This window comes from Cheilinus undulatus, linkage group 17 (assembly GCF_018320785.1).
Source record: "Cheilinus undulatus linkage group 17, ASM1832078v1, whole genome shotgun sequence".
Taxonomy (NCBI): Eukaryota; Metazoa; Chordata; class Actinopteri; order Labriformes; family Labridae; genus Cheilinus; species Cheilinus undulatus.
Genome location: NC_054881.1, coordinates 28,782,008 through 28,803,003, shown reverse-complemented (window position 1 = coordinate 28,803,003; position 20,996 = coordinate 28,782,008). Strand labels below are relative to the sequence as shown.

The 20,996-nt window shown below is 38.7% G+C and overlaps 1 protein-coding gene across 2 annotated transcripts in view; it reads left to right on the top strand.

Annotated features, from left to right (window-relative positions):
- il11ra (interleukin 11 receptor, alpha) overlaps positions 1-20,996 on the top strand; it is a 72,564-nt gene that overhangs the window by 34,570 nt on the left and 16,998 nt on the right. For both annotated transcript variants that reach the window (XM_041810660.1, XM_041810661.1), the window contains exon 2: positions 19,622-19,718. In XM_041810660.1, the coding sequence (XP_041666594.1) occupies positions 19,622-19,718 (97 nt within the window). The remainder of the gene's footprint in view (positions 1-19,621; positions 19,719-20,996) is intronic.

Below are 20,996 nucleotides of genomic sequence, written 5' to 3'. Positions count from 1 at the left end.
AGGCATCTGCAGTTGCACTAAGCCAAAGTCTGGTAAGTCTGTTCTTTAGCCTTTCTTTCTGTGTGTCTGACCTGTGTCTGAGTCTCCTGGCTGACTGGCCAGTAAGCTCCTGCTGCTTTTGAATTCTTTGTAACAGATTTCCTTTGCTTTATCTCCTTTTCAAATCTTCCTCAGGAGCACAATGGCCCGTTTTTCTACTTCAATTGTTTTCTTTCCTTACACACACTCAAGATCTTTAAGCATTTGATCATTTTGATTTCAGACCCTGATTGGAGCTTTCTCTTTTTTGGTTACTGGCTTCTAATTACATTTATCTTCTCTTTTTGCCTCCCTGTTATCTCTGCCTTCTGTGACTTTCTCCTCTTTGATGAACATGTCATTAGCTGTTGCCAGGATCTCTAATGGATTAGTCCTGGTAAATATGTTGACTTACACTACATTTACTAATTCAAAACTAACAAACGTGAGCATCTTTCAGACAACTTGAGTAAGATGGGCATCTTAAGGAAAGTAGTTTTCTAACCACCAATAACATGGAAAAAGTAAATATTTTACCTAATAAAAAACATTGTCACACTTTCTATTTTTAGCCATTTCTTTAAGATGAAATAGAGTCTTTACTTGTGTTTTAATACAGTATCATTGCACAGAGCCATGCAGGTAAAACTGCTCAGCAGACATTAAACTCAAAAAATGGCCAACAAAATCAACAAAAGCAAAATATCTGACTATTTCATAATCACACTTGGATATACCAAACAAAAGCAGTTTTTAAATTATATAAAATAATGTCATATTATTACTTAACATGAATGGAAAGAGACACAGTCCACAAGCACATGAGCAGTTAGGGTTAATCTAAGGAGCTTTGAAAATGGAAACACAAAAACACATGTCAGTCAGTGGTGTTGTTATCACATGAAAAGGTCGAATGGACAAACTGTGCGGTGGTTACTATAGCAACCTTGGTAAACATCAGAGCCATTGTAGTCCACCCCCACTGCCTTGGCATGACCTCTCCCAGTTGTTGGTTTAGTGCACGTTTGTGTCAGTATTCACACACACACACACACACACACACACACCCACACACCCCCACACGCAACCACACACACACATGCTCACCCTGACCTGTATCTATTAGATTAGGTCGTTTTAACTTGTCATCATTTCCTTAGTCTGCAGCACAGGTACACACATATTCACTGGTAGGAAGGCAGGAGGCTCAATTACCCATCAGTCTTTGTTAATCTTTAATTTATTGACTCTAACACTAATTGCTCATGAGCAGGACATCCTGTGATCATTTATCCTGCTGAACAGAAAAAGTGAGAGAGTAATTGCGTGTGTGTGTGTGTGTGTTAGGCCTGGGCGATATAGCCTTAATATCATATCACAGTATTTTTCTTGCCTTTTACGGTTACGTTACTTTATAACAGTACATGGAGAGGAAAGATCACTCATTTGACCTGATCACCATGCTTAATTACAACAGCTAGACTGGATGATGTTCAGTTAGTTACCCAGCTGCTCGTAATACTAGAGCAAAGCACGCACGACTAGACTCAGACCGAGCTATAGTCTGTCACATATCGCTCTGCTATGCCAACAGTGGCACTCACTCTATACAACAAAACGGGTGCTTTTTTTACACCGGTGATGACGGAGTAAGAAAAAATCCATTCTGTGGTAGAAAGTTCTCCAGCGATGATATTGATACTGGATTATGCCCACCACTAGTGTGTGTGTGTGGTTTGTTTTTCCTATGTGTGTGTGTGTGTGGGTGTTTGAGTATTATACTTAACATACTAATGGAATAAGCTTTTGTCTGACGTGTGTTTAGATCTTTATTCCTCCACAGTTGTGCCCACATCTTCATATTGTATCTAAGCTCAATGCCTTCCCCTCGCTCTTCTACCCTGCTCAGTTTTCTTTTTCTTTTCTCCGTCTTTCTTCTCTCACACTGTCTTTCTCTTGCTCCCTTTTAAAGCTGAGTGAATGTGCACTGGCATGCCAGAGTGTGAGTGAGTCATGTTGTGGGATTGTGCTGCCACAGAGAGGACTGACTAAAGCGAGCCCTTTTAGATTGGATTACTTATTCAGTGTGCACACTCTTCATTTACTCAAAATGTCTTTTTCATGAAACAGCTGAGAATCTTTCCCCCCCAAAAAAATCTTACCCCGTCTTTCCTCACACTTCTATTCCTAGTGATATATAGGCACAGTTTTTGTCTGCCTTTAGTCAGGATACCTTTACTTTCACCTTTGACCTTATTATTTTTACTCTTGGATTTGAAGGAATGTTTTTCTCCAAGGGATTTCAGAATGTTCTGTTCTTGCAATTATTTTTAATTACTCCTCCGACCCTTGAGACTTTACTATGGCAACAAAACTAGAGTTAATTTTATTTTGAGGAGCAAAATGTGTATTTGGGTCTTGGCAGTTGTTTTGTATCCTCATGCATGTGGAGACCAGGGTGGGAAATTAGCACATGCCACCAGCCAAATGAATACTTTTGAACAGTCTCAGGTAAAATTGCTCAACCTACCAACCATTTGGACAGGTAAATAAAAGTAGCTAACCTAAGAGAGGGAGCTTGTCACAGTATAAATTAAACCCCTTTTTTCTTATTGTTCCTAGTGAAATGAGCAAAGCCAGGCAGCCCTGTCAAAGGTGTGATTGAAGTAGGGGCCCACCAATTCAGGGTGTTTGGGGGGTCTTAAATGCATATTAAAAGTTGATAAATCAATTTAGCAAAAATTAATGCTTTTACAAAGTATCAAAAAGACCATTTGGTCTTGAATTTTATAGCTGTTTTTATTTTATCTGTTTGTCAAAAGAAGTAGTAGGCTAAGTTTTCTTCTTTTGATTTTATATTAAGGTTTAAGCACAAGTGAGATCCTGATGGAACTTTGCCAGATCCGATGTCAGTCTGCAGGATTATGCCAACTGAACTATCAGAGCACCCTTAAAGCTCTGCTGTTTCTTGAGCTAGCAACTTAACTGTGTGATTGAGTGATGTGTGCATGTGAATGATAGGCAAGTGCAAGTTTCCAGAGAGAGGGAAGGTGTTGGAGCCAAGGCTTGGGTTGAAACTTGTTAATATTTTACAAGATTTTGCAGATAAAATACAGCTTTTGCCAAGTGTAATGCTAGAACAAAGTCTATTGCTGTTAACACAAGTTTTTGCAATTTTTTACTATGTTTTCATGTAATCTTCTTGAAACATGCACATAACTGTCACCGATGTAACAGTCTGATAGAATATTAAGAGGGTCTTGAAAAAGGTTTTAAAAAGTATAAAAATTTAATGTTACATTCTCGGCCTGGACAATTATTGATGCCGATATTTGGCCACTCGCCAGTATCTGCATTTTATTTTTGATTATTAATTATCGATGAAATTATTTAATTATAAAGTGTGCTACTTTGGCTCCACTTGAAATGTTTCTTCCCCTCTGGCTTTATTTTCACTCTCCAAAGACTCACCAGGTATCCTACATACTACCCAGTCCAATTGGCTAGATGTCATACGAGTACCAGCCAATCAAACCTTAAGCCTGAGTGCCCCTGGCTCAGTGAGCGAATGGAATCACAGCGAATGGAATTTTTTGATCATGCAATTTTTTTTTCAAATCAAGCACATTTTATATGTTAGCATAAATGCATCAGTTCAAAATATCGGACATATGACCTACAAATAATCCGTATACTAAAAAAACTAATATTGGTCGACCCCTAGTTTGAACCAACATCCTGCTTGTCTTGTGTCCAAAGTTAAACAAAGCCAGAATTTTGCCATGCACCTGCTTAGATTGTGCATGGAATATTAAATTCTAGTGTTTCTGACAATCATAAAACAGGAAAATGCCTATGAATTTTACAGGGCCCTCATAGCAAGCACAGCAGCATTTGCATGGTCAAGTACGGACACACTGGTCAAAAAACAAGACTAAAAATGAGCAACAGTTTGGATTGTAAATCCACCAAATCTCTCTTTATTAAATAGCCTGCAACTTCAATACTTAAAGCCTTGATTATTGTATTATAACATATTAAATGATGCTGCTTGTTAAAAAGAGTGGCTGGTAATAAATGGTATATTTTTGAATCCACCAACCACAGTGGCAGGTAGAGAAAAAAGACAAATGTGACCAAAGTTGGTAAAAAGTCCTGCAAGTCGTCCGAGGTCATTTTTGAGTTTTTTACACATTATGAAAGCGTAGATTCCAAGCTTTCAAATGGTGTATCATACACCTTAATCTGAGCATATTTTACAAAGATATGCTCATTTGAATGTTAACTTCTAGTTCCTGTTTGTTCTGAGAAAAACAGGCTCAAAGTTTCAGGACTTCTCCTACCTTCAGGCAGGCTGGGAGATGGGCGTGAACAACAGGGCCACCTTTACATAAAGTCCACCCAAACCAAGCTTCTGAATCGGACTGGTGACGCTCATCAAATATTCCCACAGGAAATCCGTCGTCATCAAACTTGCCCTGTCAAGTGATCTTGAAGTTGTCCGAAGTCTGCTGATAATTCTTGCTGCTTCTTCATGTCTCTTCTACTTTTCTTCACTGCGGGGTGCATCTTGAGGCTTGTTGTTAAAGGTGATAACTAGAAACAGCTGTAGTTACGTGCCGAGGGGGGTGGCGTTTGAGCCATGTGGTGTTTGTTATTGTCCGTCTCAATGGGCGAAACTGGGAACAATGGCATACTGAGTGGCCAATTATCACCCTGCAGTTCGCTTTCCCCTCCCCTCAATATCCTTGCAGCAACTGCGAGAATAGGGCATTTTAAAACACAAAATTAACGCTTTTAAATATCACATTTGTGTTACTTTTTTCATCGAATGAGTAGTTTAAATGTCGGACTTGCATAAAATCAGAAAAAAACGAAAAATGATCATTTTGAAGAAAACGACTTTGTATCCATTTTTCTCAACCAGCGGAATGCCAACTTGCAGGAACTTTATCTGGCTTCGGTCACAAATTCCAACCCTGGTGGGAATACTTGCATTATGGATGCATCCTGATGGAATATCCATAGCTACATTTCTGTGTGCTGGAAGAGGTACAGGAGACATGAATGTAGGGATGAGTCATGAGTAGGACACTGACAGGCACACATTTGAAGACACACACCACCTATGGAGAGAGTGTGTAGTAACTGGACAAGCTACTTATGGTCCTTGGTATTGTTACCTCGGCCAAGGAGGTTATGTGATCGGGTGGGTTTGTTCGTTTGTTTGTTAGTTTGTTAGCAACAAAACTCAAAAAGTCATGGACGGATTTTCTTAAAATTTCAGAAAGTGTCAGAAATGGCATAAGGAAGAACTGATTCGATTTTGGAAGTGATCCGGATCACCATCTGGATCCAGGAATTTTTGAAAGGATTCTTTACTATTGGGAGATATGGCTAATGGCGGAGGTCTGCGCTATTACCACTTTACACCAGGAGATGGCAGACGTGAGTAACTTCAATCCCAGCAGCATGTTTTTGGTGTGTTTCTATTCAAAGTTTTGGAGTTTATAGACTTTGAAAGACACACACCTGGTCGAGGAGACGAGTCGGAGCGTTCAGAGAGAAAGACAGAGGATTGTAGCGAGAATACTCACAATGCTGGGAGGGATAGAGGAATATTCACCCTCTGCCATGACATTCAGTTGTTGGGTGAGACCGTGGGTGCTTCGGTCATGACAGTCCACACGTAGCGAAGCCAATGCTTTGCCTCACCGTGTCTCCACCCCACCAGGGATGAAGTAATCAGCGAATTAGATTTTGGGAGTGATCCGGATCACCGTCTGGATCCAGGAATGTTTTTAAAGGATTCTTCACTATTGGGAGATAGGGCTAATGGCACAGGTCTGCTTTCTCTGAGTGCCTTTCTAGTTAGTCTACTGTTGGCAGTCAAAGGAACACACATGGGTGCTTTTTACCTCCGCCAAAGAGGTTATGTGATCGGCAGGGTTTGTTGGTTAGTTAGTTTGTTTGTTAGCAACATAACTCAAAAAGGTAAAGATGGATTTTGATTAAATTTTCAGGAAATGTCAGAAATGGCATAAGGAAGAACTGATTAGATTTTGGGAGTGATCCGGATAACCGTCTGGATCCAGGATTTTTTAAAAGGATTCTTTACTATCGGGAGATAGGGCTAATGGCGGAGGTCTGTGCTCTCTGAGTGCTTTTCTAGTTTTTAATCTTTTTTCTTGACTTTTAACTAGAAGTGAGTAAGTAAAAAATGTACTTTTGGTACCCACTTACACTGGTACCTTAAACCTTAGGGCATCATAGTGTGTTTACATGAGACGAGTTGTTGTTTTTTCCCATTGAGTTTCAGAAAGAAATCCTTCAGCTGCTGAAGAAAGAAGTTTGTGGTAATTTCAGGCTTGCTGAGATTCCAGCAGGCCTGTGGCTGCCAGGGGGAGTTTCGGTGTAATATTGATAGTCTAAGGAACGAGCTGAGCCAAATTGTCAGAGGTTCTTTAATTTCCTTCAGAGATGAAAAACAAATGCATTCCACATAAATATATAGGCTACAGTTTACACAGAAGAGGTTGGAGAAAGCTTTTCTTTATTTTTCCACTGGCCCCATCCATCAGGTAGATGTCCCACAGCATGATGCACAAAAAAAGTCAGACTTTTGATTTGTGTGCTTACAATGTGAAAAAGATGGCATGTTTTCCCAAACACACAACTGAAGATGAATACTGTTTTCCCAAGTTAGTAAAGCCAAGCATCTGCTCTATCTAACCTCAGATCACTGGTTTGCCTTTTCTATAGCAGAGCAAGCATGTTTTTAGATAAAACATGCTGGTTTGATGGTTCTCGAAAATGGCTGTCTGCCAGTAATAGCTCCAATTTTTTAGCTGTAACCTGAGTTAGTCAATCTAGGCATGCCTCTGCATTTATTAAACACACACACTATTCAAACAAACTCACTGTATAGACACAGCAAAGAAAAAAATATGCATGCTCCAGGTCGATTGACAAGGAAGTATGAGGAGAAACATGTTGCTAAAAGACAGATTAGCAAGCTTGTGTGAGTAAAACAACATGTTCTCAAGCATTAGTGAAAGATAATCAGAGACCCTTGTGTAAATATGTTTACAGGACCTTGTACTCTCTGGCATGATGATGGAAAAAAGACACATGAGAAGGAAAACAGAGGTAGGAAGGGTGAGAGTAAACCTCTAAAAGGGTGACGGGAAAGTAGAGATAAGAGAAAGCAAATTATTGGATGAAAGGAAAAAAATTACCTGGGGGTAAAAGAGAATTTGCAAGAAGGTTCACAGAGACATCGCCTGTATTTTCTGGTCTTAAATTACTCCAGACGAAAGCAGAAAAAGAAGAGAGTAAGCCATTAAGAAATATCACATGAATATGTGTACTGAACCTTGAGCGTTCTGGCTTTAGAAGGGATGGAAACCAGCCAAGGACTGACTGCAGAGGAGAGTGGAAAAAAGCATGTGTCAGGGTCTAAAAAAGTCACCTAGAAGGCGAGCGGCAAAAAAACAAAGGAAAGTATATTTATAATAAGGGTTGACAAGCATCTAAATCATCATGTCCTTCCCACATTTAGGCTTTTCCACACATTTAAATAATTAGTTGTTAGGAGAGGGAGTGGGGGTTAAAAATAATGATTTCTTTATTAATGGCAACTATGCATGCAAGGGCCGTTTCCTATACACAGTTAATATTGTTAATTTTTAAGTCCCAGTAATGGCAAATGAAAGGAACGTTAAAGTTCTCATCATCTGTTGACCTATAATAAGCAGTTCTGTGAGGAGTCTGTTGCTGGTATTATTAGATTGGATTCAGTGATGTTTCTATGACCCACACAAATGTTTGAGACTGTCAAAGAAGATATGCTACTTCTGTATTTCTGAGGTTCCCTGTTTTGTGTTGCTCCTGATACCAATACTGACCATGTGAGTGAGATCAGCTCATAGAGATACAGGTACTGATTATATTTGTGTTTTGATGTAGCAGCTGGTATAGTGGTTAACCCATCTAGTTAGCTTTGTAGTTTATTTGGACCTCATGCATGTGGAGGCATAAACTTTTTCAAGAAGCAAAACAGAGCAAGTAGATCAATAAATAGAAGGCAGTACGTTTCCGAACACTTACTTAGTTACATTGTGCAACAAATGTAGTTATCTTGTTTTGCTAAGAAACAAAAAAATCACCCCCCAACAATCAAAATTAATCAACGTTCTCTCTAAATCTCACTAAAATCAAAATATCCTTTTTTCAACTCACATTTGAAGACATTATAATGAAGTTTCATTTAACTTTAATGGTTATTTGACTAACTGGATCGTAAACACCTGCTGATTTAATGCCATGCCACATCTTGTAGTTAGCTAAATTTCCAAAGTTAGTTTTTGTTTGATGCATTTAAGGCCTATCTTACAAAACGGAAAATGTAGACTTAAAAGTGCATGTATTCTCATACCTTGACCTAAAGTGGGCATTGCTATGAGACCTGTGTCTTTGTTAATAAGAGATTTGACCTTGTTCTAGCCGAGCTGCAGGTACATAGTGTTCTGGATGTAAACAGGCTGAAAGAAGCATGAAGGGAAGGAGTGACAGGAAGAGGAATGTAAGCAAGTGAAGGAGAAAGAAGTCAGTGAGATTTGAATTTGCTGAGTGAGATGTGTGAAGTCACAGTCCCAGAGTGGTGAATGTAACACCATCATGATATATTATAAAGCAAAAGTGGAACTAAAGGTTACCTCTGCTCCCTCTGTGTGCTACGGATATGATTATGTTAGTCACAGTGGCGGTCTTTGGGTTACGGCAGAGTTTTACTCATCTGTGTTTAGGAAAAGGCACACGAACCACTTCTCTGGAAAAGCAGAGGATGAAGTCCATTGTCTATTCATCACTCTGTAGTTATGCGCTACATGTGAATTTTGCTTTCATTTTTGAAATATGTTCTTGAAGCAAGGCCAAAGTAATTTGGATGAAATTTTGACTGATGGGGTGATGAAAAAAGGGCTATGATAGTTTCTCTGGTGCTAAAATGGTTCTGAGGGTAAAACTTTTACTTTCAACTGGGCCACTTTGAAATGCAAGGGCCAAAGGGGGTTGGTTGAGTAACTTTTTCCTTAGTTGTTTGCTGTCTTTACAGATGTGATAAGCAATTTTTTTACATGAAAAGTTGGTACTTTCCATAACTTTTTTCAAGTTGAAAGTTTTGTTTGAGCTTAGATATCTCACTTAACTCCAAATAAATCTTTCTCTTTAAAGTGTACACAGATAATTGAATTAAACCATTTCTTTTGACTTTGCAGCCATGGGAAACAGAGGGAAGAGGTCATACATGAATGAGCCAGGATGGACTGATTTTTTCTGAAACTGAGTTTCTGAAACTGTATTGAAACTGGTAGGACATGTGAGTGGGCAGTTATCAAAACTAAATCATGAAAATGAATGTATTCAGCTGTAGATTTACCAACTTCTGGTTTTATTATTATTGGGATTCATACAAGTCCAAACTTGTCTTTGATTTCAACTTTAACAACTCAGTTCAGTTTAAATGGTCACTCCTGTTTCCCAAGAAAACTCATTCAGAATTTCAAATATACCTACAGCATTGTAAATCATTGACTAAATATTCACCAAACATAATGTCCCCATTGTTTAGACCCTGGAAGCCCTCAGTAGTGGTATGAGTCAAACATAACACCTTGTTCTCCTGATGAATGGTTGGTTATATTTTCTTTTTTTTCTTTCTTTTTTTGTGAAATAAACAGATGATGTTTTTTGACAGCAAAACCTGAGGCTTAGAGAGAAGCCAAGAATCTGAGATTCTAGCTTTAATCTCAGAGTATTAAATTCCCTTAACCAGTCTAAAAGTGGGAAACTTAATTTGTTAAGCCTTCAGTGTCAATGGATCTCTTATAAAGTTCTTCAAAATTAGCCTTTGGTAAGAAGAACATATGAATATGTGTGTTCCCTAGTATTTATGAAGCCAGAAGGGTTAGAGTGCAGACTTTTGCTGTTTAAAGTAAGTCTATCTGGGCCGTGTCATATTCTGTTACAAAACACCTGGATTCCATCCTTTGTTTCTTGCTGTTGCCATGAAGTTCAGCTCTCTGCGACCACCGGAGGAGTCAACAAGCCTTAAAATGCAGTGAAGTGCTGCATGACTTGCTGTCATTCTTTGGAATAAACTTGCTTTTTTTCTGTGCTGCTCCATATTGCCGGAAATGTTGTGTGTCAAGGTGAAATACTGTTAAAGATGAATTGCTGGTATGCATGTAGGTTTTTGTGCAAATTCTGCACCATAAAAATACAAACTAAAAGTTGTGTTTGGTAGGTTATTTTATTTGTTGTAACAATGAATGTTGGAAATAATTCTAATACTGTTGGAAAGTGTTTATTTACCTTTCAGCCTAAATGGCGTAATATTTGTATGTTTTGGTTGTTTGCATAAACTTGTGCTCACAGTGCTAAAGTGGCCCAGGACTTAGAATACATCTTTTAACTCTAAGTCTTTCTTGCTTTATGCAGCTGTGAGTACACATTTTGGCCTTAATCAATAATATTCCATGGTTGAAATCTACAAAATGAGCACAACACTGGGTTTAAAGTGGGAGGAGGGGAGCTGCAGCCACTGCTTTTATGGTCTAACTTCCCGCAAAACAATTTTGATGTATGCAAAAAAAAAACAAAAAAAAAAAAAAAAAGAAAAACAATGCAGGGAATGAAACCCATATGAAAAAAGTTACGATGGACCAAAGTTTAAGGCAGTATGAAAGCATGAGTCTGGCTGAACACCATGTTGAATTTCTGTGTCTGTCACATATAAAAGCTAGAGAGTTGGAGGTGAATTCATTCAGCATTCCCCTCATTCATGCAATTATTGCAACACTCCAAACAGAAAGCACCGAACACTTCTTTACCGGTTATATAAGCAAAGGTACCACTCTTTTCTTTGACAGTCAGCTCATCACTCATCTTCCATGCAGCCTGACATTGAAAGAAATCCAGTGTCTGCTCGGACAAAAGCATGGCTCTGACTGCTTTGTTCATCGTTAGAGAACTATTCGTCAGCTGAAGAAAATTTCTCACTGTAGAAACACTTGGCATTGAGGAGTTGAAAAGGTGAGGGAGGATGACAAATAGTCTCATAGAAATACATTTCAAAGCGCTGTTGAGCATCGTTGTCTTTGACATGCTGCATAATTGCTGTCGTCTGAAAACTAATACCAGGTTTAAACTTTTCAGGCTTGATTTCAACTTAAGCACAAGCTACTTTTGAATTGAATCATCAGGACCAGGGAAATGACACACACTCATTAATACTTTAATACATGTTTGGAGTTGCATTACCTCTGTTGTACTTGTGTCATTTTTTTCTTTTTTACTTGTTCCTCTCTCTCTCTCACTACCTCTTAGTAACTTTGATTGTCTATGCCCTGAGATTTCAGCGTTTGTTCTGTGTCCAGCAGTAGCATTTAAGCTCACAATCACTTTATCCCCTTGTAACATCATCTGACTGTTTTTGTCATCACAGATCAGGACTTTATAGTCCCCTTCAGGCTCATAGTCATCTCTGGTCAACAGTTGATTGATTTTTTATGGTTAAAGTTGTTTATTTTTTCTTGTTTTGCTTTCCTTGCACAGATAAAACTGGATTTTAAAAATCTCAGAGTGGATTTTTTACTTTACTACTAGTTTAATTTCAACTTCATTCTGAGTGAAATTGTCTTCAGTGTTGGAGTTATCTGACAGTGTTAATGCATTCGGAGTAAGTTAAACTCTGTAGAGAGTTAATTAATCTAAGTATACCACACTGTGTTTTTAAATCAAAGTGGCAGAGTTTTCTCCTCATGCCCTTGGGCAGAGCATTTAGATGTGTTTTAAATATGATAATTTGTATTTACATGTTGCCTGTTGTGCTGTGATCAATGCTGGGATTACTTTTTTCATGTTTCTGGTGGATTATTGTTGTTTTACATGTGGGACACTTCTGCAACATAAGTGAAGTTACCCACTGAGTGAGTATCTTCTAACCTTGCAAAGCAGATGGATACGCCCGTTTCTGTGTTTCTCACTGGCAAACTGATTTCGCAAAGCTCTCGTCAGAACTGTTTGGGCCTTGTTAGAAAGTGACAGGTCCAATCAGCGACGAGAGGCAGTACTTTCGAATGCGGTGGAGTCGTGACGTAAGCAAGCAGCAACAAGAGGCTGGTGCAATTATGGCAGAAGACATTAGCATGGATGCTGCTAAAGCACCAGTTTTATCAGAGCTTGATGACATTTCTTCGTTAAAAGAAGAACAAAGAACAGCATTTAGTTGTTTTCTTTTCAAAAACGACAAAAGTCGTGTTCTGACATGTCTACAGTCGCCATGGTTCGTGTTATGCAGTTCTTTATGGAGTTTACTCCTTTGGTAAGGGCACAGCTCAGTAGCGGCTACGTCACATGTTTTGTTGCTCTTATTGGCCCGTAAAGATGTTACAGACAGAACGCTCATCCAATCACCCTCTGAGTTTTTTACCAAATAGGCAGCTCATAGACAGCTTTCCCAAAAGCTGTCTATGAGTGGTTTTACATCTGGAGTGTCAGGTTAAGTATCTTCCTGTCTGCGGCATGAGGTGGTCTACAGCAGTGGTTCTCAACTGGTGGGTTGGGACCCAAAAGTGAGTCACGGAGCAGTTTTCAGTGGGAAAATCGTGGCAAAGGTCCTGAAGTCCTTATTGGAGATGCATCACTAACTTTTATTTTAGCCTTTTTTTTTAAACTGTGAAATTGGGTAAATTTAAATGTTTGATCGATATTTCAACTAATGTATCTCCTCTTCTTGCAATAGATGTCAACTTTTCCCAAGATAATGAAGTAATTTCACAAGTTCTATGGAAAATTGGCAGAAATCGATACATAATGATGGGGAAAGAAGGTTTAAAACTTGTCAGTTTTGTCCCTTGATGGCAATGTCTGTGTCTGAGTGAGTATGTCTGTCTGTCTGTCGCTGAGTGAGTGTCGCTTTTGTTTGAGCCTTATAATACAGAGTTGCACATGCTTGTACTAAATGCTGGTAGTGATGGCTGCCTTAACTGTGTTAACCAGGCTGTAGTTGACATAATGTATGGCTCATCCATACAGAGTAGCACTATGGGCGGGGTTTACTTGTGCTGAAAGTTCTTTAATGGCTGCCTCCACTGCTCTAAATACTCAGATATAGCTTTAGCATCTGTTTCACCAGAACTGCTCCACATTTCTGTATTACAAAGAATAAAACAACCCTATAAGTGTTTCATGTTGGGAAAGATGTTTTGACTCCTCTGCTGAGCTGCGTTGGCTAACTGATAGTTGAGGGGGAAAAGCTAACTTGTATGTGTACACTACGGCTGCTCATGTAGCGATTAGCTTTAATTCACAGCAGCACTTAGTCAAAACTGGACATTTCTTTATTAAAACAAGTGAAGACAGCAACACTACAACATGGAAAGCGTTCTGTGTCAGAAAACCTGCTGTCGCTCTTCTGCCCCCCGCCCCCCTGCATGTTTACGTGATCGTTACAGTGAAAGGTTTAGTTGTTGTGTCCCAGCTAACTTAGCTGGCACTTCTGTCTCAACCACACATCATGTCTCATCCAAACAAGCGCAGAGAGCAACACTGAAAGCTCTCTGACTGAAAAATGTTTTCTGTACCTGGTCATCACACCTTAGTAAATTAACCCTTAAGCTATCTTTTTTTGGAGATTGGTGCCATCTGTGATCAATAATGTGTGCATAGAGTTCGCTCGCTGCCCCCCCCGTTACACAGACACTCTCATCACGTCTGTCCCGTAACTTCACCTCCTGTTCTGCATCCTCTCTTGTCAAACGTCACTTTCTACCATTGTTTAGTTTGTGTATTTATGATTAAACTCTGTAAAGTTCCCGCGCTGGTTCTGATGAGGAATTAAATGACGTTGTCGAACTTCCTCATGCAAATCAGCTGTTTTGCAATCAGGTCACGGGTGAAAACAAATAATGAAGACGTATGATTTATGATGTTTCAGTAACAGAAAGGCTACTGCTTCTAACACTGAAGCAGAGACACAGTGAGGAAGAGAAAGAAGCTAAATGTATGAGCTGCTGTCTGTGAGGAAAGGGGAGGGATGCAGGGGTTTGTGTGAGGGGGGATGAGGGGGGCAAGAGCAAGGAGATAACTAATAAGGTAGGATTAATGTTATGATGAAAATAAGGTACCCCAAGTGATGACCATTATTTCTAAATAATAAACTGATGGAAATTAAAAAAATGTTTTTATTGCAACAAGTAATATGATCATTAAAGCAATAATCTTTTTTTAGACTTTCATTTAAAGACACAGGTCTGTGGTAGTTTTAATTTTAGTATGTTATCCTTGATATATGATAGACTTAATTATAACCAAGAATTGCATCTTTGCAACAAAAACTTTTTCTTTTTTATTGCAGTAATATATTTTTCTAGTTATTTTAAGGTAATTCTATATGACTAATGTTAAGTGACTATGTCAGTGGTGGGGTTGACTCAGCTTAATTTTACACATATGAAGACCCTTACACACCTGTCTGAGGAGGATTAGAAATGTTCATTAAACCTGTTGCATTTTTTCTTTTATTGTAGAATAAACAGTTAGTGTTTTATTGTTACTTTAAACTTACCAGCATTAAAGACTTATATCTGACAAAAAATAACCTCCGGTGACTTTGTCTCTATCATAGAAGTCTGACTCATGTCTCTGTAGAGTTTCATATGTACACAGAGAAGAGCTTTATAAAGATGAGAGACAGAGAGAGAGAGAGGACAGCATGTAGCGACAACATTTAAGGAGCCACAATCATTTTTTTTGGAAACTTGGGTCGTGATCTGTCGTAAGACAGACTGGTGGGTCCTGAGGCTGGACCAGTTGAGAACCACTGGTCTACAGGAAATGGTGGTGTGCTGATTCTTATAACTGTGTGTTTCCCATCTTTGAATTTGTCTCTTAGCTCCATCCTAACCAAAAAACAACCCTGATTTTGCCACAGGTGTCCAACACAAAATGGCAATCTTTAGTAATTATGGAAAGTGCAGTGCAATTGTGTCAGTAATTAAGATTATACAAACTTAAAATGTAAACCCAAATTGAAAGGAAATAACACATTGTTGTGTTTGTATCTTTATTTTTATCAATATTTTTTTCACATTTATTTAGTTAATGATTCCATATGTATCTACACCTGACACTGTTAAAAGAATAACGCTTTAATAGTTGAAAACGATCCACTGAGAGGGTAAATTTTAACACTATAAGGAGGTGGTGAGCTACAGTAACACGGGTTAGTTTAAGAAGAATCAATTTTTAACTCCAAAAAGAGTCAATAATGACACTTAATTAGTGTAAAGGTTCCAACTCTTCTAAATGAGTCGATACAACTCTCTGTAGTGTGGACCCATACAGACACTGTAAAATTGTCTGTATTAGCTCTGACAGTGTTCGTTTGACTACACAGATTTTACAGTGTAATTGAACAAATATTTGAATTTCTTCAGTCATGTATACATGTGTCTGGGCTGCATTTTGAAATCAGCTGAAATATTTCATCATGTCAATTAAAATGTTCAACTTCTTAAACCCAGTTTCATTCCAAAAATTATTCATGTGATGTATGATTTAAACCTCTATGGATAACTCTGAAAATTGTGCAAGTACACATAGCAACTTACATCCTACATTTTTACATTGGAAAATGTTTGAATGAGATATTTAAGAGGTCATTGTTTGACTTTGGCCAGCAATAGAAGGAGTAAGCATTTTCTCTTGACCAGTCACAACAACATCCTGCTTGAGCAGGAAAGGCTTCACTGTGAGGAAGGAATGAAACCTTTTTTATGAGGCCTTAAACTACACTTAACAGTACCCATAGAGGTGCAGTAATATGTTGTCAAGACAAATATTTCACATGCAGCTATTTTCAAAGTAAATTGGCACCGGAGATAAGTGAGTTTGGCACCAGCTGTAGGACTTTGGACTGAGTAGCTCACAAACACATACACCACATAGTTTTTCACCCCTTATCACATTCATGGATTCTTTTTTGTCTCTCTTACATGCATAAACACACATGCACACACACAAACCCACACTTGTACATGCATACAAGACAATAGATATGACCACTGAAGAGTTTCCAGCCCAGGGGTGTAGGTGTTGATGTATTTATTTTTCATCTTTGGTTCAGTTAGCCTTGGTGAACAGTAATAGCTGATGTAAATAGGAAACAACAAAGTGGCTGTCTGTGTGTGTTTATGTGTGTCTGCAAATAGGTGGAGTATGTACTCGAGCACCCACATTGATTGCACACAGTGTGCCTGCCAGTGATCCTTGTGAGTACAGCTGTCTGCAGTTAACCGGCTTGAGGATAAAAGTATCAACAGTATCACTTCGCACTTGCATAACTCCATATCATGACATGTGGAGAAGGTAAAATTCAACAAAATACTCCTAATCCAAGGGCATGTTTTAATTTTCTGTAACAGCACACAGATCTGCTTTGTTTATTAAATGTCCTTCTCTCAGTCTGGAGAGCCGGTCCACTAAAATGTGGATAATGTTCTTTCTACTTCAGTGGAGTGGTTCCTTTTATAATCCCCTCTACCAAACAAAGTATTTGTTCTGACATTTTTTTGTTATTTGGGTAAATTGTCAACGCTTACATTTTAAACTGAAACGTTGAACATAGCAAATGTAAGCATGAACTGAGCTAACATGCTAAATTTAATGCCACTATTCCAAATTACTGATTCATAGAACAAAATGTTTGCTCTTGACTTGCAGGACATCCTCACACTAGGCCCAAATAACCCCATACTGTGCTGAAGTCTGCCTACCCCTGTCTTCCCTAGTCCCTGGCTGGCCTGTACACACATTGCTTTAAGGCCAACCAGGCCTGGAAACAGATATGTAATCAGTTTAATGAAATACACAGAAATGACTGCAGTTTTGTGACTTGTTTTAAGTTGTTTTGTTCCAATATGCTCTCTAAAGGTGTAGCGCTCAACAGCCACAGAGTTGCTCTGATGACCAGGCAAGATTCACGGAGTCACACTGATGGCCACTCAACAGTCACAGTTACTTTGATGACATCCCAGCAGTCACAGAGTTACTCCGATGACCAATTAACAGTCACAGAGTTATTCCGACGGCCACTCAACAGTCAGTTACTTTGATGACTTCCCAGCAGTCACAGAGTTACTCTGATGACCAATCAGCAGTCACAGAATTACTCTGATGGCCAGTCAACAGTCACAGAGTTACTCTGATGGTCAATCAGCATTCACAGAGTTACTCTGATGACCAATCCGCAGTCACCGAGTTACTCTGATGACCAATCAGCAGTCACAGAGTTACTCTCATGGCTAGTCAACGGTCACAGAGTTACTCTGACGGTCAATCAGCAGTCACAGACTCACTCTGATGACCAATCAGCAGTCACAGAGTTACTCCGATGACCAATCAACAGTCACAGAGTTACTCTCATGACTAATTTACAGTCACAGAGTTATACTGATGACCAATTAACAGTAACAGAGATATTTAATAATGACCACTCAAAAGTCACTGCTGTAACGTTTACTGTTTTTGCTCCAAATGCACTTTTTGTAACCCATTCCACTTTAAATGCCTCTGTTTATATTTTTTGTTGCTATATTTCCATTTCTGATTTTATTGCACTACCACCTCTTCCCCTTCCTTTACTCAGTATTGGTCTATTTCACATTACTCTGTCTATATCTTTTTTCCAGTTGAAATCTCTGTCTCTTTGCTCCACAACCAACAACTCTTCTTGGCTTCCAGTTTTCTACTCTAATTATACAGCCTGGCTCATATATTTAAGTTCTGTTACTGGCAATATCTGACACCTGCATTTAAAATTGTCTGTTTGTAGTGTTTATTTTTGCATAGACATGCATATACTTTATATATAGTTTGAAAACTTCTCTTTTATTTATACATTCTTTATATTAGCAATTGTGATTTTTTTGTTAGACTTCTGCTCTTGACTGTTTTTATATCTGCTGCCCTAAGTATCAGGGCACAGGACAAATTGCTTAGTATGAATGTGCCTTTTTAAGTAAAGTCAAGTCAAGTCATACTTTATTAATCCCTGAAGGGAAATTCACAGTTTACACTCTATTGTTATAGATGCTACACAAACATAGGCTGAATTACAATACAAATGCACGATCCCCATGGACATGCACTAATGGAGAGATGTCAGAGTGATGGCCTTGCTGCCCTCATTGGAGCGCTGCCATGAGCTGTTGGGGGTTCAGTGCCTTGCTCAAGAGCATTTCGGCAGTGCTCAGGCACCTCTCCAGCTACCAGGCCAAAGTCGAGATATGGTCTAACTAGGACTTGAACTGGTGACCCTCTGATTCCCAGTCCAAGTCCTTCCAGACTGAGCTACCGCCGCATTTTTTCAATACTAGTGGAACCTTGTTATAGACAATTGTTTTCAAATGAACAACAACTAATAGAGTTTTCACACCTAACCTATTTGGTTTGGATAAAATAAGCTTAAGTACTCTGTCCACTTTATTCAGACTCTGATGTGGTCTGTTTGTATAAACATGACTCGACCTCAATCTGCCTAATTGCAGGGAGCATTGTGCGTAGATTAAATCATCTGCTGTAAATTTCCCAATTTCACAATATCTTCAGCTAGAAAAAGAAGGAAAAGGAAAAGAAACATTTACCATGGGCCCTCTCTATTCATCATTGCCTAGCATGTGTTCAAGACCAAAGGCATACCTGACAGACCTTTGGAAACAACTTGGGTGGATGGGCAGGTCAAGGTGTAGGGGGATTACCTTGTGCCTTCTCCTAAACTGTCCTGATAAACACCTTCAGCTACTCCAGTATGTGGTAGCATGTTATATTTGAGATGCAGTCAGTTCTCAGTTTTAAATGGTATCATTTTCCCATGGTGATACATGCAAACAATATAAAAACTGATGACCAGAGCCACCATCAGTCCATGTATTTTTCTATTCATTTTGAATATGGAATAAAATAAGATGAGCTGTCTCTTCACATATCCCGTTGTGGTCTTCTTGTAAATGTCCCTGTTTGAACACAGACCAAAGTAGAGGTAATTATGTAAAAATCAAAAGAACTATAGATGTGTTAAATGCCCTAATTCTGTTGTATGGTAGTAGAAACAACAATACTATTAATATACTTTTTAAGCAAAATCATTTCTACAGTCCATTTTTTGTTCAGTGTGCATTTCAGGTTTAGTTTGCAAAGACAGTTTACTCAAATAATTTACGGTTGAAGCCTAAAGATGACTCGGTTCTCTTTTATTAATTGCCCATTTTCAATTAAAAAAAATAATTTACAAGAAGTGCATTAGCAAGGCTGTCTTGACCAAGACAGTGGTTATTTACTATGTTGTTACCAAACAACTTTTAGGGCTTACTACAAGAAAATTGAACAAGAAATGAGAAACGGATCATGTTAAAAAAATAGTATATCAAGTGTTTTGTATGAAACAAACTCAGAATGACAATGATGATGATGCCATATAATAACTCCTAATCATAATATAATCTTTCTTTCCTGTTGTCCTTCCCTCTTTTTGTCTCTCTAGATGCCAGGCCTTTTGTCCAGTCCTGTGTTTCTGACAGTCATCTGGTTTTTATCTTGGTCACTGCACTGCAGCAGCGCTCAGATTCAGTCTGATGAAGGTAACACATGAACACACTTACACTTATATTTAACACGCACACAGACACACACACCCACGCACACACAAACACACCTTCTGCTGAGGATCAAACATGGATTCTTTTGTGAACTATTTTGGGCGCTCTTGACTTATCTTGGATCAAAGTACTTATGGGTTCTTGAACTCCTGCAGGAGAAAGGAGGGAGGTAACATGTCCGAAATCTAAAATACAATTTGAATGCAATGCTGCAGAAAGAAACAAAAATGTTTGTCAGAGCTAAATCTTTATCAGACATTTCTTCTTTCCTTTAAAGTGCTCTTTTATGGTTCTTTGTTAACAACTTTTTCATATTCAACGTAGGCCCTCTGCAAACGAGAACTATAATGTGAAGCATGTTTGGCCTCAGATTTCACCTAACACAGCAATTGAAGGATCCATCTTGAACCAAGAAACTGAGTCCTCTTTCCTTTGTTTTTTTAACGACTTTTTTCTTTTTTGCTCTTGTAGCTAGTGCTGTATCTCTTCAAAATCAGCCCATTTAATCACTCCCAAAAAATTTAGAAACCTTCCCCACAACCCTTCAGGTGAAATTGCTTTCACATTAATTCTACTTTACAGCAGCTCCAGATTTTTTCTTTGTTTGGAAAGTACTGAGTTTCATCCAGTTTGCAGTTTCTGTGTCCAGCCTGCCATCTGATTTTAATGTTGAGAGAAACGTGCAGCCTTCCCGTATGTTTAAGTGCATATGTGTGCGTATATTATGTACTTTAATGCAAGTTCCTGTGTGCTTATGTATATTGTGTGTGGGTTTATGTTTTCTGGGTGTGTGTACACACATGCACATTACTGGGTCCTTTTGCCAAAGGCAGAATCAGATATGAGTGGAACGCTGTGGGTTTGGGGAATAATGTACTTCACTGCCAATAAAACATGAATACACACATTCAGACCAGCCAAGTCTTTGCTCTGCTCCAAGGCCCCAGGTAACACACACACACGTATGTACACACATAGCAAGAAGGAGGGGGTTATATGTGTGTGTGTGTGCATGTGTGTCTTTCTGTGCTTTCAAAGGGAAAATGAAAATGTGTATAAATCTGGGGAGAAATGCATTGAATAAAACATTTATAACTTTTTGGGTGTTGCAAATTAGCATTCACTATAAACACTTTAATACTTGTACAGGATGGCTGTTCTTACTTTGTCTATGTATACTGAATCTGTAACCAGAATAAAATAAACACAGGGTGTGAAACAATGAGGAAAAAGTGAAGGAGATTTTATTGACAACAGTTA